At 42.7% G+C, this 25,471-nt stretch overlaps 2 protein-coding genes across 3 annotated transcripts; one reads left to right on the top strand and one right to left on the bottom strand.

The window, feature by feature from the left end:
- Positions 1–1,021: 1,021 nt before the first annotated feature.
- On the top strand, positions 1,022–7,048 carry ssb (small RNA binding exonuclease protection factor La). Of its 2 annotated transcripts, none has more exons than XM_048979591.1 (12): positions 1,022–1,175; positions 1,809–1,873; positions 1,958–2,061; positions 2,853–3,027; positions 3,110–3,217; positions 3,294–3,397; positions 4,645–4,716; positions 4,873–4,915; positions 5,422–5,559; positions 5,692–5,878; positions 5,958–6,074; positions 6,225–7,048. In XM_048979591.1, the coding sequence occupies exons 2-12, from the start codon at positions 1,817–1,819 to the stop codon at positions 6,320–6,322; spliced, it is 1,203 nt and encodes a 400-aa protein (XP_048835548.1). In that variant the 5' UTR covers positions 1,022–1,175; positions 1,809–1,816; the 3' UTR covers positions 6,323–7,048. The 2 variants fall into 2 exon arrangements, with proteins under 2 accessions (XP_048835548.1, XP_048835549.1); XM_048979592.1 differs by having other exon boundaries at positions 1,042–1,182.
- Positions 6,104–9,232, bottom strand: mettl5 (methyltransferase 5, N6-adenosine). Its single transcript, XM_048979607.1, has 8 exons — positions 9,096–9,232; positions 8,031–8,184; positions 7,770–7,884; positions 7,503–7,687; positions 7,052–7,134; positions 6,921–6,972; positions 6,792–6,841; positions 6,104–6,439 (listed from the first exon to the last, which is right to left on the bottom strand). Exons 2-8 carry the CDS (start codon positions 8,128–8,130, stop codon positions 6,398–6,400), a joined length of 627 nt encoding a protein of 208 aa, XP_048835564.1. The 5' UTR covers positions 8,131–8,184; positions 9,096–9,232; the 3' UTR covers positions 6,104–6,397.
- Positions 9,233–25,471: the final 16,239 nt, after the last annotated feature.

Here is a 25,471-nt window from a genome sequence, read left to right as displayed (position 1 = left end):
TCATGAAATGTATGTCCATTAAGAATGTGGCTTCAATCCCTGCCTTTTCTTGTCAGATGCATTGGTATATTCTTGCAGCTTAAATCAGCTCGGTCATTTCGGTTATTCCCATTTAATAGATGGGCTACTGCCGGCACTGCATGGGAAGTGTGAATATTAACAGGGTAACTACTGTCGTTGAATTAGAGATCTAGCCAATATCTTTAATGATATTTAACAATACGTACAAAGCAATAAATATGTGCAAAGTGCAAATGGATAGGTAAAGTATATAGTAGTGCAAAGCGAGGAGTGCAGCCCTTTTTAGTGCCTGGTTCAGCCTGGTCACTGCATTGGGGTAAAGGCTGTTCTTAAGTCTGGTAGTGCGAGCTCTGACTGCCCTGTACTTTCTCCTAGTTGGCAACAGTTCAAACAAATGGTGTCCAGGGTGCGATGAGTCACTGAGTATGTTTGTGGCTCTGCAAAAACAATGTGAGTTGTAGATGTCCTGTTGGGAAGGAAAAAATGTGCCAGTGATCTTCTCTACTTTCTTGATGATTCACTGTAGAGCAGTTTTGCCTGTTGCAGAGAAATGTCCAAACCAGGTGGTGATGTTATAGGTTAAGGTTAGGTGAGCTCGTGATAAAGCAATGGTAAATGGACACTAATAGCCGCTATTCCAAGCTGATCTCCTTTAGTGTGCACAGGAAGTGCAGCCTCTGTTTTGATTTGTTAGTCAGCGCGCTGATGTTGTTGGAGCATGAGACCATGACAGGTCTTCCACGATATGGGTCCCCAGTGCTAGGTACTATCTTTTCTTTGTTACTGTAACTGTACAATTTGTGGAAACTCTTAAGGATCTTCAAAATATTACATTCCTGCAACTCAGCATAAGAACACCGGTAACTTTTCCTAACAAGCATTGTGTCATGCATGCAGTGCAGTTCAAAGTCCTAAATGAATAGTCACAGCCCTGTGAACAGCATGCACACTCAGTTCGTGAAGATTTAGATATATTAATTATCTCGTCTTCCCTACAGGACTTCATAGGCACCTCCTGCTGCAGTTTATAATACGACCACGAGGGGCGCGGTTTATAATTTTTTGGCCTACGGCGTGCTCCGTATAAGCGCGCTGAATTCTGGGACAGTGACTGACATCGTTTTACCGAGAAGAGGTTCTGGATCCGTGCTCAGGTACCAAGTACGATTAATTCTCCTTATTTTCTCGAATTTCGTACCGTGTACTGTTTTAAACACATTTAAAGAACCATGTGTATGCTATTATTTCAGTGTATTGTTATTTGGCCAAGGGTTACTTGGTTATTGTGAGCCTGCGGGGTGTATTTAAGTAAACGCGTTTTAATGCACAGTTAACTAACGTTTGGTATAAATGTATTCGTTTGCTCATGAAGGACATCGCATCGACGTCTGTATTTGATTTGGGGCCTGACTCAATGGTTCCCATGGGTGCTTTTCTGAGAGGGAGGCTGTTAATCGCAGAGACAGCGTGGGTCCCCGGAAGCCTCATGTGCTCCGGCTGAACTTGGGGTGCGTTTGAATGGAAGGTTCAGGTCGGAAAAAAACACACGGTTACGTGATTTAAAACGAGCTAAACGACGCGAATTAGATTTAATAGGAAAGGGCAAGAGCGGGATTTACTGAGCCTGGAGCCGAAAACGCGCTCCTTCATTATTTAAACACAGCTAGTTAGCAGTGTGATTCGGCGAAAGCGCGTTTTGTCACATTATACTTGCAGTACGTATAAGAAAACTATTAGAATTCTGTTTTGTTAATGATTTTTTTGTTGTATAATTTCTCCCATTTTAGATTACAAAATGGCTGAAAACGAGGCTTTAACCCCCCTTGAAAAGAAAGTGTCTGAACAGATCGAGGTAAATGCCGGTATAACAGCCGTCAGAATAATTCACTGTAGTGTCCTGTAAGGTGGGAAATTAAATGCCTGCTTTTCTCCCAAGTATTACTTTGGCGACCATAATCTTCCAAGAGACAAGTTCCTGAAAGAGCAGCTGCAAGTTGATGATGGGTGGGTTCCACTTGAAACCATGATTAAGTTCAACAGGTAAGCAAATTGTCCCTTCCTCTAATGGGCTGAAAGATGCCCTAGAACTTAGCATGTACAGTCCAACTGTCACAATAGCACCACCGTGAATTTGATTTGGTGAGCTCGTGATTGACCCAAACCAACGAAAATAAAAATGATCTCTTAAGGCACTTTAAAAAAAAAACTGCATTCACCGTGGAGATCTATGAACCAGAGAGATGCGGTTCTTTGCCACCTACTGGTGTAATGATGTAGCGCCACCTGAAAGTTTCAGTGTAGCTCAGTGTTCTTCACTGAACGAGGGCCACGCTTACCAGTGCGGAGGGGGGTTGGGGGCCACCATTTACTTTTTAAAACCTGGCTAGCCGGAAGTAATCTTGATGATGCTTCACTTCATTTAACTACATAGTTGCACATTATTGGGGAAGTTGTATTGTGTCTAGATTTAAAACAATAAATCTCATGCTCAGGATAATTTGCGTATTTTTTATTTGGTCACGTACTGCCACACTGGCCTCCAGGAGCCACCAGTGGCCTGTGGGCTTATAGCAGAATCGGAATCCTTTTTATTAGTCAAGTATGTTTCCATACAAGGAATTCGCCTTGGTGGTGCTTTTATCTGACGTTACAAAAGAGGACATCACAAAGGATATTCAACATTTAGCAAAGGCACATACAGAAACGTTAAAACACAAGATTTAGTTTTTAGGTGATGTATTATTTATATGATAATTATAATCATTATTTGTCTGTACAGGCTGCTTTGGAAATGTTCTGCCAGATTGTAATTGTCTTTTTGTCTCTCGCAGGCTGAACCGTTTAACCACAGATTTCAGTGTAATACTTGAGTCCCTAAGGAAGTCAAAGACGGGTCTCATGGAAATCAGTGAGGACAAGACCAAGATCAGAAGGTCCCCAGACAAGCCTCTTCCAGAGGTCAACGACGAATACAGAGATGCTGTGAAACACAAATCCGTCTACATTGTGAGTATGAATTGAAATCGCTTTTCACCCTTCTGCAGTGTTTGGTCTCATTACTCATAACGAAACATTATCTTTCCTTCAGAAAGGCTTTCCTTTGAAAACTACCCTGGATGAAGTCCAGGAATGGCTTGCCGGAAAAGGAAATATTGAAAATATACAGATGCGACGAAATTTACAGCGTCAGTTTAAAGTAAGATCCTGAAACCACTTCCCTCGCCACTGTCAGATTGGAATGACATCAGTCATAAATGCTTCTCTCTCTCCAGGGCTCAGTTTTCCTGGTTCTGGACTCCGAAGAATCAGCCAAGCAGTTTACAGCTCGTCCAGATGTAAAGAATTTTAAAGACAACGAAATGATTGTCCTCTTAAAGTACGTGCACATGTAGTTCTTTTGCCGCCTTGTTTGGGCTGCCCAGTATCACTTTGATGTAATGGTGATTATATGGTGCATGCACGGTAGTCACTAGGGCTTAGATCAGACATGTGAGATGTGTTCAGATGCTGGCTTTTTGGTACTATAGACATTTTCTCACACCCACAGTTTGGTGAACAGTTTAGCGGTACATCTAAAATACGAGTGAGATGAAAGTTACATTTATAAAGTGCTTTTTCAAACACCCAAAGCACTTTACAGAAGCAATGGGGAGCCACTTCAACTACCGCTACTCTGTAGCCCCCACCTGGGTGATGCAACAGCAGCCATCCTGCGCCAGTACGCTCACCCACACGGTAGCTGTTGTGGTGAAGGGACAGGAGAGAATTGAACGATTAGGAGGCCTGGTTTGATAGGGCCACAGTGGGTCATCGAGGTACCACCCTTGCGCTTAGGAAAGATGCCCAGCGATCTTTTATGACCTCAGAGAAGCAGGACATCGGTTTTACGTCTTATCCGAAGGACGGCACCATTTTTATAACGGTGTCCTCATCACTGCGTTGGGGTGTGGGGATCCACACTGACCACAGGATGGGCTAACCTGCTGGCCACACCAACACCTCTTCTAGGAGCAACCCAGCTTTCCTTGTTGGTCTCCCATCGACCTACTGGCCAGGCCTAAACCTACTTAGCTTCAGCTGGATTACTGAGACTGAACTGCAGGTGGTGTGGCTGCTGAATGAGTATTGCGATGCCCAAAAGTTTTCTGTAGAAATTCGGCATATCCTTATGTTTATTACATTCTTAGCAGAGCATGCCACATGCTACCGTTTTGCTAAATCATGGAAGCAATAAGCACTGAAGTTGTGGTGAAGACTGGGACAGCTCACACATTTTTTAAGAGGAGATATTGTGGATAGACAAGGTTTTAAAAAAAAAAAAAAATTGGTGGTGTGGCGGTACTTTTTGCAGTTTAAAATCAGACGTTCATTAAACATAAGGATACGCTGAATTTATACAGATTACTAACTTTTGACGTCATAATACGCCTCAATCTTTTAGGCTACTAATCTGCTTATATTGTCGCCGTAAGTGAACGTCCATATAGTTCAGAAAAGGCCATGTTTACGTCTATCGGAAGGCTTGGTGATCATTGCGCAGGTGCCATACGATCTCGCTGTGATGCCCTGCAACCCTGCTTCATGTGTGCTGTGGCTTTTGTTTACTGGTGTGTGTGTTTTCAGGGATGACTATTATGCAAAGAAGACAGAGGAAAGAAAACAACACAGAGTACAGGCGAAGGCTAAAGCCAAACTGTAAGCACCGTCTCCCTCGGCTCACCTGGCCTTAGCTAAAGCCGCTATCGGTCTGAAGAGGCCATGAAGTGGCAAGAACAGATCAGTTATTTAATGCTGTTTTCCTGGTTTGGTTCTGCTCTTTGGTAATTGCTGTTTGGGTTTCTTTTATTAAAGTGAGAAGGAAGAAAAACAGAAGCAAGCAGAGGAGGAGGAGATGGTAAGCTGTGTGATTTATGTGTGGGTGTGATTTAAAGGAAAGCTTATAATGGATTCCTAAGGAAATGCATGGAACTATGGTTGATAGAGGGGGGGGGGGTCCTCACACTCCTCAAAACCCATCAGTTCCAGGAATTCCTGTACTAGCCTGATAACATTCAAGGAACAAAAATAGGTATGTTGCTCTTCTGGCCATTGAATAGTCTCATTAGGTTCTTGCTTTTGTGAGAAGCTGTGTAGCTCCTGCTCCCATACTGCTTACACTCGTACCTGGGCGTTCACAGGAAGCTCAGCCTAGCTGCACTTGTGACTAGTTGATGCTTTGACAGCATGAATGTTTGCAGTGTGCCATTTGCCTCACTCGTACGTAACTTTGGAGAAAAGAGTCTGCTTGAAAGCATTAATGTGGTGGAATGCATGCAGCTGTTCCAAAGCTGAGGAATGCGTCATGATTTAAATTAAAACATTTGCAGATCTTGCGCAGCAAATGTACATGTTCTTTTGCAGAAATCTTTAGATGAACAGGCAGGCTGCTTGCTGAAGTTCTCCGGTGATCTGGAGCAGACGTCGAGGGAAGATTTTCACGAGTTGTTTTCGGGGCACGGTCAGATCAAATGGATTGACTTCACTAGAGGAGCCAAGGAAGTAAGATTCTGCTTTTCACATAAATGTAAAGTGAGGCAGCTCACTCATTACAGCAGCTGCTTAGGTCATTAATGCTATAACAAGTCTGCTAGCAGTCGTTTTGATTGCATGTGCTCTTTTTTTTTTTCCCAGGGTACCATTCTTTTTAAATCAAATGCCAGAGAGGCACTAGAAAAAGCCACTGAAGCTCATGGGGGCAAACTGGAAGTAAAGAACAAAAGCGTAACGTGGGAAGTGCTGGAGGGAGATGTGGAGAAGGAGACACTAAAGAAGATCATGGAGGACCAGCAGGAGTCCCTCAACAAGCGAAGGGGCAAAGGTATGTGCCTGGTTTGGCCAGTGTGCCTACCTAAATGAGAAATGGCGGTGCCTTGTGCTAACCTTTCCTTTTATTAAAGGTGGCCGTAGATCTGGAGGTAGAGGAGGAAGAGGAGGCAGAAGGGATAGGGGAGGAAGGGATCAAGTGAAATACCAGGGCAAGAAGACTAAATTTGACAGTGGTGATGAAGATGATGGTAAGAATGTTACATCACTGTAATGCTGCTCAGTTGCCTTCCTCTTCTGTATTTTATTTACTCAATACTTCGTACAAAACAAGCTTGATTTCTCATGCATTGTCATACGGTTGGATGTGCCTTATGGCTAATTGTTTCTGATGCTTCTAGCTGCACCTCAAAGCCCAAAGAAGAGGCCTCTTGACGAGGGAGATGCAGAGGCACCTGCCGCAAAACAAGGGAAGACGGAAAACGGCTCGGAGAACTGAAACCAGAGTCCCTCTCAGCCTTTATTCGAAATGCCGATGAACGGAGTGCGTCTTGAGTCCATTCCTGTGATGGCTTTACGTTACGCAGAATCGTATAAAGTCGACTTCGATGTCAACCTGCAGTTCAAGGGGATTATAAAAGAGGCTTGTTTCTTTTCTGTCCAGAATGGCCACTAAGGAGACTTCATGCACATAACATTCATAAACCTCATGAACAAGTGCAGAGTTAAGCCTGAGTGTGTCTGCACCCTTAATTGACTCTTACCGGTGCAGATTTTTTTTTTCTTAAAGCAATCTACCCATTACATTAGTGGTATATTTCTGTAGTTGCTGCTTTTCAAATTGTGCCATTGATTCCTTTTTTTGTATAAATGCTTTTAAAAAAAAAAACTGATTCTGTAGAACTCCTTTTTACGTGTGACCAACCCTAAATCCAGATTTTCCTGATCTATAGGACGTAGAATCTTACCGATTTCTTTTTGTGAAACTTGTACGATGCCGGCAAGTCATATCTTAGTTCTGTAAAGAGAGGGCAAAAATGGACTTTTAAAAAGATGACACGAACCTAGTGAAATGTTGGTAAAGCATCGTTGCATACCTGCGATTACTTCCATCTTTACTTTCCAGTCATTTGCTTTCTTCTGCACATGCTAAACGATAAAAATTCATTTCTTTACTCAACTGTATTGCTTGAGGAAGGTGACATTAAAGATTCTACAGACCACATACCTCTCGTGTGGAAGTTTTGTGAAGAGAGTACACTGATGATTGTGCCATATTTAGTGCTGTTTTCAGGAACTGCATGTCCATACCTTGTAGATGAAAATGGCAATTAGTTTAACCTTGTCCAGTTTCATTCATTCATTCATTTTTCTTTATGCCAGCTTGTTCTTTGTAGGGGTATTGGGCTCCAGAGCTGATCCCTGAAGTTAACCGTAGCATGTTTTCTTTGGATTGGGGGGGGTATGGAGTTAAGCCCACAAAGACACTGAGAGCATGCAAATTTCATACCTGGGGCCTGTTGGGGGAACTTGTCGGATTTAAGGTAGTCTGGGCAAAATGTAAGTGAACGAATATTAAGTCCATTTAAACAGTGGTACCTTAAATCTGACAAGTTACCCCGATAAGCCAGTAACCCCGCTTCGTAGTACAGGCCACTGATCGAGCTTTGCTAGCTTACCTTTGTTGTGTTTAGTACCAAAAGGAGGGTTCATGATAACAGTGTCATATCTCTTGGTGTAAGAATCCAGTTCTAAGGAGCAGACGTCAGACTGAACCATGTCAATATTTGTAAGTTCGAATTCCTCCATATTCTTTTTAAATATTCCCAATGCCTCTTGGTCAATATCAAATCCAACACACAATCTGTAAATGGAAAAAAGAAAAAAGTTAATCTAAACCAAATCAGAGAGGCAAACTCTTTTTTTAGCTTCCAAATGCTACGTACCCGGCATTTAGCACTGCAGATCCTATGCTGAGGATACCACATCCGCAACCCAGGTCCGCTACCAGTTTGTTCTCAATGTCATCGAACGTGTTGTGTATAGTGTACAGCATACGGGCTGAAAATTCCCAAGTAGAACAAACTACCTTAGCCATAGGTTTAAACATTCAAACGATTATATGTCTTAACAGGGACAGTTGACCGGTTGTATTATATTTTTGCTCACGAGCGGGTATAATACGATGCAATTAATGAATCTCTCACCTGCAATGTGGGGACTCGTAGGGTACTGTTCAAGAAGTATCTTTGGGTCCTCAAAAACATCCACATGCTGAAGGCAAGATTCTAGTTCTTTCAGTTTCATTGTTTTTTTTTTCCAGCAACTAACCAAATAAATGAACAGTAATAGTCGATTCCTCTGCAAAAAAAAAAAAAAAAAAAAAAAAAAAAAACAGAATCGTTTGTAATATACTGCAAATTTCTCAAGTATATACACGCACGCTGATTTTCTCTGTTGGAAAAAACACGTAATTTTGCTTTTCTAGTTAGCAAGGTACTCGTGTTCCGAATCGAACTTTATGCACGATGGTACCTTGAAAGACACTTAATTCGTTCCAGAAGGCTGGTCGAGTATCGATTTGGTCGAGGTCCAAGTCGCATTTTATCACAAGAAATAATGTAAATGAATTTAATCCGCTGAAGACTCCCAAATGATGCCTATTTAAACTTATCTACTTATCTGACTAATGATAAGAACCACTGACAATCAATATAAAGGTAATACACAAGAAAAACACACCTACAAAAGCAATAAACATTAAATAAATGAAAATCCCATACTCCGCAGTGAGAGAGAGCAGACACACGTGCATTACCTTCAAGTCTCGCTATAATTTCCTATTTAATGTCTACAGTTACTCTAGCTACTTTCCTCTTTGGCTTATTGCTATCACTGCTCACTTTCTTAAGGGTCATGATTACTGCATCACTAACTATACTGTAGAAAAAAGCACCAAAAAATCACACCGAACACAGGGACACTGACAGCGATTCATAGGCATCAGCATCCCAGTAGGTCGAGTTGCAGTTAGATTTTTCTCGACAGACCGAACAGATGTCCGAACTGGTAGTGTTCAGAGGCGTTTGAGTTCCAAGGTTCCACTGTATGTAAAAATGTGCATATAACTTTCTAGACCACGTTCTTAAACTACAAATCTAAAAGATCCATTATACAAGACCCGTCATTTAAACGCTCAGTATACGTAGTTAGTTTCACATATTTCTGGCTAAGGGTAAAATGAAATTAAAATAAAAATCAAACGCTATTACCTGCAGTTGCGAAGGGACTGAAGTTATCTTAATTAATGCAGTGTCTTTTACAGACTGAATAAAGTCAAATCGACGTACAGTTCCCTACTATACAGCATGTGAAAGCGGCACGGATGTACTCATTGTTATGTCTCAAAGAAAATAGTTCGATAGGAAACAAGCATAAGATATATGGTTCCTAGGCAGAAACAATAGTCCGTAACCCAAAAAACACGGATTTCAGTCAATTCTATAAATACGACATATGTTACTATAATTAGGTTACATGGAAGCGCTACGTATAATTTGTTTATTTAGCAGTTTTTTTGCAGTTTATTTTGCACAGAAACCAACTTCTTAGAAGAAGGGGAGTGTGATAAGTGCATGTATTGTAATCACCATGCCAGTATGTAAGTTTCAAGACAAGTCTGCAATGACACATTGGCTAACTGCTAAGTTCTACTGGGTTGCAGAAATGCAGTATATTCATTGGTTTTATGTAACTGAAAAGTTCAGATTGAGTGGAAAATTACGTGTTTTATAAGTATTTATATGGCACATCAATTCAAAGATTCCTATATGGACAGAAGTACTGGGACACCTGGCCATTACACCCACAGGAACTTTTATGAAATCCCATTCTACATCCATAGGCATCACTATGGTCTCCGCTTTGCAGCTATAACAGCTGCCACTCTTCTGGGAAGGCTTTGCACAAGAGTTTGGAGTGTGTCTGTGTACTGGGGCACAGCCATGTTGGAACAGAGAAGAGCCTTCCTTCCCCAAACTGTTTCCACAAAGTTGCAAGCATAAAATTGTCCACAATGTCTTGGTCTGCTGAAGCATTAAGAGTTCCCTTCACTAGAAGGGGCCTAGCCTGATCCCTGGTAATGGGTGTGAATGAAACACCTGAATTCAATGATTAAGAGGTGCCTCCCAGTACTTTTATGTGGACTGTTGGCAGTTTCTTTGCACGGGCCATAAGGTCACTATATATTACACATTGTTAATATTGAAGTTATGCACTTTATTAATATTATCCACTTATTGCTTACTCAATCTTATATTACACTCTTTTATCTTGCAATGTCTGGTCCTGCATTGCACTAGGGCTATTTGCTTGTCTTGCACTGCCCAATGCACCTGTCCTTCACCCTGTAACTGTGGCATAAGAATTTCACTCTGTTATTAGGAACATGTGACAGTAATACTTGGAACTTGAGTCCTGCCTCTGCTTTGTATGTGGCAGGCCTACTAGTGTGCAGTACTCAGCAAAACATGTAAGCTTCCACGCTAGTTTGGAGAGCAGTGTTTGATAACTAATGGAATAACAAAACTTAATGTAACTATTAGATATTCTGTGATTGGACAATTGCAGACATCAGAGACTTATGCCCCAAAAATTCGTCTTCTTTTTCCGGCTCCGGTAAAACTATATGCTAGCTTTTTTTGTCATATAAGCGTCATATAATCCGTTCAATTGCATTTTAGGGTCATTAGATGGTGCTACTGCTCCACAGTACCGCTGCAATTTTTAACGCTGCATAGTCGTTCAATTCTTGTTCTGAGCACCGCTCATTCTCGCTGCCCTTGGAAGTCTACATGATGTAGCACTCTTAATCTCCAAACGTTTTGCTGTAATTTGAGGCGCAAATTCCTGAAATATTTGTATTTGCAACGTGGTGTAAATGATGTTCATTTGCAGGATACAATTCCAAATGTATTTATTTGAATTGTAAGCCGTTTACAAGCATTTATTGTCTCACTGTCTCAAGGGACATTACAATACGTGGTTACTGTTATATTTAAAGCGTAATTAATTGTGAATATTTTCATTAACAATTAAAAAAGATAAAAAGTTTATTTTGTATAAAATTGCACAAAGCATTGTAATGTGAGGACGTTCTTGAGCTACGCGGACGCTGCCTTCCTTACGGATATTAGTTTTTGCTTTTCAGTGTTACTCTATCTGTGTTTGTATTTCCCATTTATTTTTCAGCTGCGGTTTTGGAGAAAAACTTAAAACCAGAGATTTGCGGCCTGGTAAACCATTTTACCTTCATTCTCAGGGCTGCCGGTGCTGCCGCTTTCAATATGAATGACTGACTCTTCTTCCTCTATAACTTGCAGCGCCTCAGTGACAACCACCGTGTCTTCATTGCACTATATGCCCCATGCATGACTGTGCAGAAAATATGCAATGCAAATTTAACATAGCGTACATTCTGCTTCATAGTAATGGGGGCAGCAATCTCTTCGTGCAGCAATTTGTTTTGCGTTCCCAGCAATAATTTATTATTATACTTAAAGGTATGCTGAAATGGTAGACGTGTGGTTAACTTACATTATTGTCAAACTCTGTCAAGTTTGCTCCTATAGACCAACAGTCTGGAGGCATGTGTTAATGTTTGTTCTGGATGGCAAGACAGATTAACGATCGGTTAATATTTCTATAAAAATAACACCAAAATCAGTTAGACTGCCTCATTTAAGTAGAAGATGGACCTTCAGGGCAAATATGTCTTGCCATCTTTATGCATTGCCTTGTTTTAATTAAAATTATTTTTAGGCTTAAATGCGTCTATTTTTAATTGACATTATGCCTCAAGGAATCATTGTTGTTTGCACGTAAAGATTTGTGTGCATCAGTATCGGAAATTTGTAATCGACAGCGAAGCCAGAAGCCCTCATTATGTTGTCGTTCAAGGTATCATCATTGTCCATAACGACGTGGCAGGAAGGTCCTTGTTTTTCAGTTTTCTTTGAAGTCTGATTCTGCAGACGTGTATTTTCATACTGCTAGAGAATGACTGATCTCTTGTCAAGTCGACAAGATGTTACATTATCATTATCCGCTAATCACTAAAGGGGCGAATGGCTTCCCGACAAAAAGATTTAATTAAGAGATTAATAAAGCAGCCATTTTTCATTTGTATCAAGAAAACAGACACTTATTTTCATCATTAGATGTTTAATCTCTGGCTACGTTACTCAGCCGCCTCATTGTGGGGTTTCCGTTATTCGCCGCTTTGATGGGCAAGTTTTTATTCAGACGGTGAATTGACAGCGAGACTTAATTGGTCTGAAGCTGAGTATATTGCGGCAGATCAGTGAGACGTCAAAACCCCTGATGGATGTGAAGGAAGAGGGGTTTAAAAGACCCTGTTTGGTTCCAAATGGGTTTTCAATGAAAAGTGTTAAAAAGCCTGTTCCTGATGGCTTACTGACGAATTTCCACATGCTGATAGAAAGAGGGAGAGCCTGTATTTCGGTCACTGAAAACCTATAGTCATATGCGATTTGGACAAAATGCATTGAATATAAGTGGCAATGTTGCCACCTTTGGTCAGCTAGGTGGGCTGAGATTTTCAATTCGAGACAAGTCTGCACACACATTTACATGTATACAACCATGTTATTATTATTAAAGGGTCTGTAGGGTTTGAAACCCCAACTCCAGCGCTTTTGATGTAGCAAATCTCAGGTTTATAATGGAATAATATAGATTTGGCGTAAGATTTCTTGCGTGAGCGTGAATGTCCGAAGCCGTGGGAGTCACGCCAGATGCGTGAGAGTTGGCAGCCCTGACAAGCGGACTGAAACGAGTAGCAATGACGAAATAATACGAAGTATGACGCTTTTTTGTAGTTAATGTGTCCCACATACTGGGTCCTGTTCTTGAGATTTTACCGCACATCTTGCTTCATTTCCATACTCTAAGAGGGAATTTTCCTACGGTTCCCTATGAGGAAGGGAAAACGTTCCTTCACTTTGGGAATCAAAGGTCCGTCCGTCAGGCAGCAGATGGGGACCTGAGATGGCCCGGGGTGGGGGCTGATCGGTGACGCTGCTCGGCTCGATGTGCTCCTCTGCTGACAGCTTCTGGAGGTCATGCAAGGTGAAGCAGGCAGAGTACAAGTCGCCCTCCCCAAGCCTCAACACTCACTGCAGCGTGATCTACGGTACCCTCTTCCGCATTATTGCAGTATGGCATAGAATTTTACCTTCTCTGTATTTCGTCGTACATATTTAAGTCTTTAGAGGAGACCTGGAAAGAAGGCTAGCGCGTGGGACACATTTTTACCATCATTAAAATAAAAAACGTAAAGATTTATGTTCGAATTTATGAATATGAACAGAAATCTTTCTCTGAAAAAAAAATGTATAGTAAAATATATAAAGTATATTATTGTTCTTTTCACAAGATGAAATTAATCATGAAAAAATGGCATCCCTTCCGACAGGGTGAAGTTCAAGTTTGACACTCAGTCAAATAGTTGCCCAAGTCTGGTTCAGAGCATAGGTATCGTAAATGATCTCAAACGTATGGTGTTTGTTTTATCTAAACTTTTATCTGGGTTTCTAACACGAATGACAAACATCCCCACCGTATTGCATGACACAGTGTACTGACGGTACTGTGTATATAAGCTCGGGCTCAGTCATGTGACCCCAACTGTGGGATTGGCAAACCATGGTCAATCACCCCTGGTTACCTGCTTCCAGGATCAAACAGTCTTTATAAACTGTTTACAGCTGCATTTCTGTGTGTAGTTGTCCTAAAAGATTATAGCGTAAAATTGAGTAAAAAAAAAAAGAAAAAAAAGTGTAAAATTACAATTGCAGTTTCCTTTGGGATTAATACTGTATCTATCAACAACTTGATCATTTGCTCTGAAGAGGTCAAGTATTAATTTGAATTCTATTTATTTTATAATTTTTTTTTAGTTTTCAAATTTGCTGGTGCATATTTGTCACACTAAATACAACTTGATTGACCGGTTTTGTTTAAAGGTTTCTGTAATCAGCACAGTTTATTTTCTATCCTTCCCCATTTTCTCTGACCCTTTAAGAAATAGCCTTGTAATTCCGTTGAAGCAGGAGTCGTTTGTTATGTAACTGTTTTCTTCTAAAAGCTGATTTTTGTTCTAGAGCCTGTAGGCAAGCTGCAATTTCTTTGTCATTTGGTCAGTGGAAAGAACATACATGAACAATGTCAACCTTTGCCTTTGGCTTGTAATGCCTTCCGCTATCCTGAGTTTTTCTCCATTTTAATCATTTTGTCAGAAACACAGGAGTTGCACTATAACTCCTCGTGCTTGGCTATGCGTCTGTGTGTCCTGAGATCCTAATGCCGGTGTTATTGTTATGCAGTGGGCTGAGTTTACGTCATGGCTGGATATGATGCGCACGACGGTGATCGAACGTGACACCTGCATGGAAAATTCACAGAATACTCTCGAGACAACAACGTGCCAAAAGGCAACAAGCATTTTGAATAGCCATCTATAATAAGAACAAAGACACTATTAGGCAGGTCCATTTGATTACAAGAAGCGGAGCCTAAATTGTGAAGGTCGTCCAGCAGGAGGTGCTGTTATACACCATGGAAGCAGAAGCCAGAGATCTTGCTTGCTAGGAAGCCAGGAGGGACCCAAAAAGCCCTGAGTATGATTCTTCCCCACCATCCTCGCTAAGATCCTGGATACACCAGGCAAAAAGTCCACTGGCCCAGTGTGAGTTTTCCAGGAGCTCCCAGGATAGCCCGACATTGGTCTCACCCACCACAGTCACACAGCTTCTTTGTCCCTGACCGCTGATGCCTCTGTCACATGACACAGGGACAATACCTATGAGAGAGACTAAAAAGGAGCAACCTTTGGACATGGACGAGTGCGTGGGTTCGCTCTTTCTTTTCATGGGTGACTAACATCCCAGTAGCACTGGGCCTGGGTAATTTCACACCCACAATGCCCTAGCTAAATGCTACATCTGTGTCCGAGGCCACTTCTCTGGAAAACTGTCAAATATTTGATCTATGGCACTGGATATTGCAGCTGTTTTCGCAATCAAAACTGCGCGAAATCCTGGCGTCATCTGCCTCTGAATGTCAGCCGACTAATAACTCCCATGAACTATATTGTAACCTGATGGAACGAAGAGAGAAAAAAATACTTGGTTATCTCAAAACAATAAATACAGAAGGGTATATCATTTAAAGGTGCATTAAACTTGGCCATTAATCATTTCTATAACACGGAGTTTAGGCTATATGAGAAATGAAATTTTATATTCTGGTAACAAGAGGCAGGGTCCTCCTGACAGCATCTGAAATGAAGATGAATGTGGTCTGGAGGAGGAATGCCGTCTGTTTTGTCCTCATCTCTCACCTTCTCTCCCATTCCTGTTTCCCAGCCTTCAGTAGGCGCAAATGAAGATGGAGCAGACTATAAGCACCCAATGATGACCTATTTCTGGGCCGTCTTAACCCACGGACGAAAGGTGGCATCTCACCTGCCGGACGGGAGCTCGCTGCGGCGACGAGCGTGCAGGAGACAGCGAGCAAAAACGGGGGCCTCGCGTATCTTGGGGGCTCATGCCATTTCCCCTGGAGCTGTCAGCGGGAGGCGCTGAGCTGTGGCGCTCCTGTCAGCATTTGTTTATGTCGTTGTATCACGGGTCTTTATCCACAGTCAGACCATGGGGATGCCGCAGGCTCCAGAACGGGAGGGAAGGAGGGGGTAGAGCTTACAGAACAAAAGGGCCAAAGTGCCTTCCTTCCTTCCTTCCTACCTTCCTACCTTCCAGCCCAAGAACCGCAAACTAACTGACAGTTACGTTTTAGAGAAACATAGTAGTTAATGTCTCACACAGCTGTATCCCAGAATGCCCAGCCCTTTTTCTCTCTTTGACGTACAAAAGCAATGGTAAGTCTGGAAAACCGTTGTATGTAAGATGAATGGAAGTGAAGGATGCTGGGTAATTGCCTCGCCCCAGAAGGCACAAGACATTCTGTCCTTAACAGACTGAAATGACGGTCTCTGTAAAAGCTGCCGCTCCCCCTTCGCCCTATTGGTTTCTGTCACCCACGGCTTTGTTGCCATGGGGATGAATGGGCGGGTTAACTCAAGCGTCTCATTTGAAGGACGGTGGTGATTTTCTGGACTGGACTCTGCGACATTTGTATTGTGAGTTGACCTGGAGGAGAAGAAACTACGTCTGTCAAATATTTTGCTAAGTGAAACCTGACAAGTGAAACCTGACAATCATTACAATCATTATTTTTTGTTTCTGAGTTACATAAATGTTATTAGTAATCCTATAATTGAAGTGTAGTATAACAGCAGGCTTTAAAATCACAGCCATTATAATGACTATTGAAACTGTTATCTGAAATAGCTTCAAATTAGGAACATTTGCCATATGAATTTTTGCATTTGTCTGTGTATTTTCGGCTTCAGCCTATAAAGGACACTCCTTTTCACGCTTCTTGTTCGATAAGGAAATCTAACCCTTCTTTTATTTTTAAATCTCTAAGGCAGATGTCGATATCACTTAGACATTTTTTTCATGAAGTCATATAACATAGTGCTGATCTTTTCTTCTGTATGATTTCATAACCACGTTTGTTGGTTGTAAATTTGGACTTCCTTAACTTGTGTGGTTCACTGAGAAGTTTTTATTAGTTTTTTTTTGTTTTATTAGTCTGGATTTAACCCACTTTCTCAATTTTGGTCTGATTTTTATGTTTGGTAGGTTTGCTGTAGAATTTTGATGTAATTTAGAAGGGTACATAGAAACAGAGCAAGACAAAGCATTATTGCAACTGGTCTACATGCCTTTTGACAAAAGTGCTTTATTTACCTGTCATGGACTGTGAACAGTACAAATGCATATATTTTATCTTTTTTATGAGGATGTAATAGCATCAATCATCCATCTTCCACAACTGCTTTGTCATCTCAGAGCCACAGTGAACTTGACATGAGGCAGGAGACATCCTGGATAGAATGACTGCTGTAAATAGCATGTCCATAGTCTGTGCATAGCACATCTGTCCTTAGCATGTCTGTCCTTAGCACGTCGATCCTTAGCATGTCTGTCCATAGCACGTCTGTCCATAGCACGTCTGTCAATAGCAGGGCTCACACACACTCACACGCAATTTAGACATGCCAGTTCACCCAGTCACATGTATCGGACTGTGGGAGGAAACTGTCAAATCTTGAGGAAAACCGCATGAATGCAGAGAGGACATCCAAACTTAGAGGAATTGGACCACAATAGTTACACCAATTTATTTATTCTGTAATTACAATTAGAAAATTTCCATGAATATCTGAATATATCAGATTTGAGATAGTAAACTAACTCATTTTGTGCCCCTCTATTCTCGATGAACAGAGCTGGTTTTGGTTTCCAGAAGGTGATTGTTAGGACAATAGCTTGTAATGTAAACCCAGGCACTTAAGGAAAATCTGTCAGTTACCTGTTTACATATGGTGCTAATTGCACAGGAGAACGGTTAAGTATTCCAGACACTTGTTTATTTGCTTGTTACAGTACTCCTGGTACATTGTGACTTGTTTTGAAAGTGGGGACAGGAACAAAGCCTTTGGCTGAACAAACGGTGACCCAAAACACTAAACAATGTTGCAGGGAGTCCATTTTGTTCAGAGTCACAGCTCTGCCGTCTTGGCTTCATTCTTCAAGCCTATTTTGGGCAATAGTCCGACTGACAGCTCGTAAAGCAGTAGAGCTTTCCAGAAGCTCCAGGTGGGTTTGTAAGGCGGTACTGAACTTGACCAATCAAAGTTCTGGTCCACAACGGTGAACGGAGCTTACGAAGGAAATGCAAGGAAAAAAACCGGCACACGTCCACATTCATGTACCTCACCAGGACAGAGCTGATCTAAAGTGATTGTAACTCCCCAGAACAGACCTAAGCCGAAGTGAGCTGTAAGCACAACTGAAAAATTTCCGCCGTTCGTTTTTTATCCTTTAAACCCCAGCGACGCAACCCTTTGCCCTCCCTTCATCCCGGCGGTCCAGTTACGCGTGAAAATTAGTCGGGAACCGTCTTCCGGGAGCAGCGCCGCTGGTTCGGGGCATAACGTATATCACCGTTAATAGCTGCGTCGACTCACAGGGACCGCCCTGACACGGCGTGGTTAGCGGATGAAAAATGTCTAAGTGTTTCTGTGTGGTGCTCTATGAGAATTATGCTCTCTTCTCTGTATCTGGGGTTCCACTCATGGAAATCAGTCAGTCGGCTTCAGTTACATAGATTCTAGCACTTTGCTGCCAAACTTCAGTTAAACTGAGTTTAAATCTAATGATATTCTGAAGGAAAATGTTTGTTTTTACCGATTAGCTTTCTCCAGATATACATTTTTTCTTCCATCCATCCATCCTCCAAACTCTTTTCCTGACCAGGGTTGCAGTGGCTTGAATCCTGTCCCAGACAGTACAGGGCATCACGTAAGGGTGCATAACAGAATATAAATATTCTTAATAACATAATAATGTTAGGGTTACTGTTGACATACATGCTCTCTCATCTCCTTGGCATTTTTTGCTTCTTTCTACATGATCCGTATTCGTTTATGCATTAAATTTTCTAAAGGACAAGCTAGGAATCTGTTCAAGCTGTCATTGCCATGTACTTTATACTAAGTAAATCCAGCAAATGTAGGCAAATTTTTTATCATGAATTTGCATGGTAATGAATAATTTGAGTTTAAGCCTCTCCAGCTTGCCTTTTGTCTCTGTGTACAGGGAACCTTATTCAAATGAAGTGCTGCCCCATTAAAAAGGGTAATTATATGTCTCAGTGGCGTATCTGATTCTCAGTGTACGGACCGGCGTCTCGTTCTGTTATGAGAAATTCATAATTCGTGGGCTGTGGAGGAGAAAGCTGGACGGATTTGCAGAGGAACGCTGCTGAATGGAAGATAACTGCTTTTTAATGATCCCACTTTGCCTATTTATAGAAAGAAACGATTTAATGCAGACAACTGACAGACAGCCTTTCTCTGAGAAGGACGATATCACAGAGCAAAAAATAAAGTACAGGAACTAGATAGGGTAGCACTTACATACGTTTGAACAAAAAAAAAATCTTGGTCGTATGTGTGACTCGCCGTTAGTCATGTAGATTTTAAATCGGGGGAGTCCGTAGTCACTAAAATAGGTGTGTGTCTAATATGCATTTTTATGACGTCTAGTTGTTAGATTATTGAAGTTCCTTTTTGGCTGTTTTGTCCATTCACATCCAGCAATAACACCCAGTGCATAAGGTAATATTCACCAAAACAAGCTTGCTTTACTGTTAGCCTCTTCTTTCCTCCTACGCCGCTCTCTGTTCAGGTGGTGTACATTTCGCTTAGCGCCGCAGGGCAGGACTGGGTACGGTGAGTTTCCTGCCAGGATGGTTTCCGTCGCCCCTGAACAGGAGGTGACCTCCCCCGAGACTGTGTGTGACCTTAAGCCATAAATCAGCCCCCACGCCTGCTGACATTTCTTCCCAACATTTACTCGAAAATTGAACAAGTTTTTTAACATTTAAAACAAATTTCACAAAAGTAATTAATTCCCAGTTCCGCATCGATCACAGCGGAGTCGTTGCCGTGGTTTCCGCAGCAAACTGAACTGAAACGCTTTTCACAGCCCTAGACAGGAATGCTGTTGCCATAAAAATGATTGTTTTGTGTTGCATTCTGATGCAGAATGACAGCTCAGCATATCTCCTGGGTTGTGGGTTTAACTCCTACCCCTCCTCCCCTTATGTAGTTCGTATGTTCTGTCTATATTGTGCAGGTTTTCCATTCCTGTGGTCCAAAGACATGCAGTCGGGTGACTTTCTGGCTCTGAATTGCCCTTAATGTGTTATCGTGTGAGTGATGGATTGACATCCCATCCATGGTGTCCCAGGGATAAACACCAGACTCTCCATAACTCTGTAATGGCTGTACGCTGGAGGACAGTTAGATGGATTCTGCTGGAGCCCTTTTCCACGCCCTGGGAGTCCTTGTGCATTTTCCCATTTGTAAGGGTGCTGGTTTATTAGGACTTGCGGGGTTTAACGTTGCTGAGCCCCAAAGCATGAGAGAACCTACCCTCAGTCTCACATCTCTCTGCCAGAGCTCTTATTGTGGTGCTACTGGCCCAGAGAAGTGGCTGTTTACCATGTTTACTGGCTGCCATCTAACCCTAACCCACCTCAACTCACTGACCCTTCAGTGTTATGAGTGAGGGGGACCCATGCCCCCAACACTGCACATGTAAAGGAGTAAAGCAGGGTGCTGTCATGGTGGTCAAGATGTTCTCATGAAATGAGTGTCAGAGGACAGCTTGATTCCTGGAACTGCAGTTTCCATGACGATGTACAGCTGAGAGTTTGTCAGAAAGACTCAATCACCTCTGAGGACTTTGTGGTAAATCGGAAGAGTATTAAAAGAAATGGAAAGTTATATAAAGCATTGCAGTCTCTCCACAGAAGGCGCTTGGATATAGAGTAAAGCTGAAGGAGGAGGGATGCTGTCCTCAGATTGTCCTTGGTGACGTCACACTTACTCGGTGCAGGAAATAAGCATTCACAAGCCGGTGACCACTTGCTGCAGAGCACATTTTGAAACTCTTCACCATTGGCTGTTCTTGGGCTAAACAAATCTGATTGGCTGTTTTGTCCACTGTTCTCTCGACATCCATTCTGATTGGCCCATCTGACCTCACACGCCCTTTCAAGTATCTATAATATTTAAGTGCGTAATCTACGCAAAGCGAGTTTATAATTGCCTTCCATACACTGTGGTCATTAAAAGTGCTCAACACATAAGAAAAACACAGAACAAAAAGAGAAAAAAATAAACATGAAAATAAAAAGCAAATTACAGATAAATTCGGATAAGAAGATGCCATTACGGGATGCAGTGCAGCTAACAGACTTTTAATAACCTTTGATCTGCACAAATGATTTCTGTTTCATTTTTTTAACCTTTTTAATTGCCATTGTAATTTAAATATTCATTTATTTTAAGTTTAAAGATGGTAAGTTTTATATTGATGATGCTGGGAGGCGATTCCATAGTGAGGTCTGTGTGATGGCAGGCTTCCCCAGCCTGCACACAGCACCGTATCGCTCACTTACCTGGTGCTCAGGACAGCTTTGCCCTGCTACAGTCCTCAGTACTCCTTTCTCAATGCCACCCAGTTTAAGTGCTTTACAACGACGGCGGAAATGGCTGAACCCGGGGAAAACTTTCGGTCACCCTCAGCTGACGATGGTCACGGTGATTAACCCGGCCAGAGAGATGTTTTTCTTTCCATCCCGGGATTTGAGCACCCCTCCCCCCCACGACCCCCAACCCCTAACTGTCCTTTTTAATAAGGCTCTCAGTAAACCCCGCTCTTCCACGTTCCTGTTGATCTCTTGTTAATTTACAGCCGAGTGAGAAATAAGAAAATTGGATTTTGATTATATGACACGGTTAAGTTATGCAACTGCGATTTATGGAATGCCTGTTTTTAGTGTTTATTTCACCATTATGTTGTTGTCTCTCTTTGTGATTCTTTCCAAATACGGATGAATTACTCCTCGTGTGAAGATTAAACATTTCCTGTTGTCTGTATTGTTCTATTGTGAAATTGCTTGTCGTATTCTGTTTGAAAATGAATTTTAAAATCATGCATGAGAGTGGTGACTTTCATAAGCGGAAAACGGCAGCCTTTCTCCTCCGGAGCGTTAGTTTTGCTCCGCTGTTGTCAGTCCCGCTTCAGGGCTGCGGACGGTTCTGTCAGCCTGTCTGCTGCTGTCTGCCGGAGCTGCTGTCTCGCTCATGTCGACGTAGCTGCGAGGCTGCTGCTCTCCGCACATCTGGACGCACATCACCATTTTCAGATAAAAACCGTACTTCCGTATAGCTAGGATTTAGATTTCCCGAAGCAGTGCTGCTTTTAAGCACCCTGTGACAATAATAGCCAAAAAACTTAACCTTGATGTAAAATTAGGGTTCCTCTTCATGAGTTGATCTTGCTACTGGCCTGAAGTGTTTCTATGTCCTGATTAACACAAGATAATACAGAGGTTATATATAAATAAATGGACATGTGTTGACTGTAAACCCACCTCTGTTTGGGATTTTCTATATAGAGATTGCCCCCCCCCACCCCCACCCAATTTTTCCTGCTGGTTTCAATGTCACCTTGGTGACCCAAATGTAAACTAAGTGCCTGTGGCCAGTGTGGGTCCCAGTACGGAGAGTGACAGAGCCTGTTTCCTCTACTGCGTGGCCCTGTCTGTTAAACCAAACCAGTTATTCACTGCAGACCTCCAGTGCCTTAACTGGGTCCCCATAATGGACAGGCTGGCGGTGCAGTTTAATGGCCTAATTTATCATTTACATTTTCCCTGGACTAATTTTCATACATGGCATGAGGAAATTAGGTCATTGTAATGGTGTGTTTGTGGATTCTGGGATGTTTCTTAGGTAAAACTGCATTTGTTTACGAAGTTTTACTGTTTTCGATCATTGGACTAGTAGAGAATTCCTGTTTTATTGAACTTTCCTGATTGGTGAAAAATAAAAAAAAATTTAAAACGTGAGGCAGAAAAACGTGGACATTTTGTTAAGATGGTGGATGCAATGAAGAGTGTGTCAGAAAGTCAAATTATTCTCGGGGATGCTTTATGCTTTTTGTTGTACAATGCTGCAAGTTTGCTAATGTCCTTATGGTAAATTGAGCTCATTTAAGCTGTCGGTTTTTGATCTACTGATGATCGGCCTCCATGCTGCTGAGAAGTGAAGGCCTTCCATGGACAGTCTCCGCTCGGGATTGAATATGCCGCATATTTCCGCCACTGCCACCGTTCTCCTGCACCTTATGCAAATAGCACACCAGGCTGTAATTAGAGCTGTTGATAAGTCATTAGCATATTAATTTCTCTCGCTGAGGGCTTCCCGTGTACCTAATATGTTTCAGCCCCATGGTGCCAGAGGCGGGAGGCCGGGCAGGGGGAGCAAAAACACCTGCCCAGCGGACGTGTTGGGGGGGGGGGGGCTACCTCACCCATCCGTCACCCTCCCTGCCCTTGCTAGTGAGCATGTACCCAGGTATTGCTGCTGATTGGTCCACTGTGCCACCATGTGATTCCACACCATGTGACAAGGCAGATGAGGTGTGAAGCCCCCGTTACACTGCAAATGCTGCCCCCAGGACAGACAGGGCCTGTTTTTCCTGTTTTTTGTTTTCTCCCCCCCCCTGCTGCAGTCAGTTGGAATCAGTGTCTCCATGGCTGACCGGGCCCCCACGCCTCACGAGACCCACCCCCCCCCCTGGGTGCCAGAGGGCATCAGTCTCCACTCTGGCAGCCTGGGGCTTGTCGTCACAGCGTGACAGAATGCAGCCACAACCGCTGCTCCCCCTGCAGGTTCCCTGATCTCAGAGGTCCTTTTCTATTTATGCTCTGTTGTTCGTTCTCTTTTTGGGTCGTGTTACATAACGGCGAACGAGCATCATAAAAACACTTCTCTGTTTTCCAAACCTGGAATTCAACTGGAACTTGAATGTGATCCGGCCTTGAACACTGTTATGCCAAGATTGCAGTTTGAAGTGACTGTGCCCATCTGCTTAAAGCTACATTTCTTATCTCTGTATATTTACATAATCCAGGAATAAGATGTGACTTCACTGGATTTTTCTTCGTTCCTTTTCTGTCCCGCCATCATGCTAATCCCTCTCAGCTTTTTCCCGGCCTGCGTCAGCCGAGGTCGCCCGGAACACGCAGAGAGATTCCCTAAGATTGAGCTTTCATTCCAGATCATTCTATGTCTCCCACTGTTAGTGCTGCTAATGGTGCCTGCAGTCTTAATGATGGGGGGGTTTCATATCACGCGCCGACGACACCATTTACGTCAGCCTTTCACTGCCGTTTCCTCAGTGCTTTTGTAGCACAGGGAATAACAGCCTCCAGTGATAGCTGAAGATCACTAACATTCTCTGCCAATTGAACTTGACCGAGAATTAATTTCACGACTTCAGGGTGACCTTGAAAACTTCAGCAGGACGTCAGCTAATACGATAAAACTGGTCTGGCTTTGCAGAAGGACGCAAAGTGCTGTCACAAGTTGGATTATTATCATTCCATCTGTCAAAGAGGCAGATTTCAGGTTATTGATTGAAAAATGCCTCTCACATCAATCCTGAGGTGGGAACGTACGACTGGAAGAAAATCTCATTATTTGCAGTTAATTGCTTGGCTGAACATGTGGCTGTTTGTGCTAATATCAGATTTTACCCCTCTAGTGCCAGGGGAGGGGGATAGGGATCTGTACACCCACCTCTGTTGTCCAAATACTTGCTTCCCGGGCAGAGGCTGGGATGCTGAGGTAGGGACAGCGCTCCGCAAAGAGGTGGAGGACCTGCTGGACCAGGTGGTGCTGCTCACACAGACGTTATCTCACATTTGGTCCCTCTGACCTGTGACCTCTCCGTCTTCCTTAAAGGAGGTTTTATATTTATTTTTTATAGTCTGCTCATATAGATTTTTTTCATGGTGACACAGAAAATAATGTACTAACAAATTAAAGTATTAATCTATTTATTTGATGTATTAAAATATTGCTTAAAAATCGCATCAAGTGTCTTTTTCTTAAATTAATTTCATTGGGGAATAAATTTGCTCAGAAGTGATTCGAGGTAGAAATGTGTCTGCTCTCGTATATGGTTGTTGATCGGATTCGGCGAATATAAAGATTCGGTTAGCTCATGGAACAATGGGTCATTTCCAGGCTATAGAGCTATTGGGGGATGGGTGGTATGCAGGCTTCAGAATTAAACGTGAATCAGCAGCTCCAAAATCCGTTGCTATGATGGACATGTGGTCTGTGAACTGTATGAATTAAGATTTTTGGATCATACTTCTGGGTTTCTGGGTCTTCTACTGAGAATCATTATAAACCAAATGCTGTGGGCCAAGGATGTGTTCCCCTTTCCACTAATAGCAGTATGTGTTAGGGGTGGGGCTCAGCCACCCCCGCCCCCCCACCACCAATATGCTAAATAATGCGACAATATGCACTGACAGACCTGTCGTTGTCGCACTGTGCCCCCCCTTCGTTGACAGCACGCAACAAGCCGCTCACCTCTTCCTAACCAGACTCCACGTCGTGATCATTCTTTAATGCTGCAGTGCTGACAGTGCACTTACTGCCCCTGTGGTGCCATCTGCGGGGGATCTGCAATATCTACCCCCCCTTTCTAAGGGTCGCTGCATTTCTAGTATTTATTATATGCATAATATTTCTGCTCTCCTGCATTCATATTCATCTGATCAGTGATTTTACTGACTGGAGTGTGAATTCTCCAAATGGGCCACGGTCATGCATTACTCTTCTTCTTCACAGGTTCACAGCGGCGGTGTTTGCGTGGGCCCCCTGAAGTTTGGGAGCCCCCTGCTGGTCACAAGCAGTTACTACACTTGAGGAGGTTGAGCGCCCCTGCAGTGAATTTTGCAGTGGGGCCCCAGGAACAACAAACCCGCGCCTGGGTGCCGACGCCACCTCAGCACCAGACGAGCCACTCTAAAGGGTGCAGGTGCTTCTCCATCCACGTCTGCT

The sequence above is a fragment of the Brienomyrus brachyistius genome, chromosome 16 (genome assembly GCF_023856365.1).
Source record: "Brienomyrus brachyistius isolate T26 chromosome 16, BBRACH_0.4, whole genome shotgun sequence".
Classification (NCBI taxonomy): domain Eukaryota; kingdom Metazoa; phylum Chordata; class Actinopteri; order Osteoglossiformes; family Mormyridae; genus Brienomyrus; species Brienomyrus brachyistius.
This window is presented reverse-complemented; position numbering and strand designations above follow the sequence as displayed.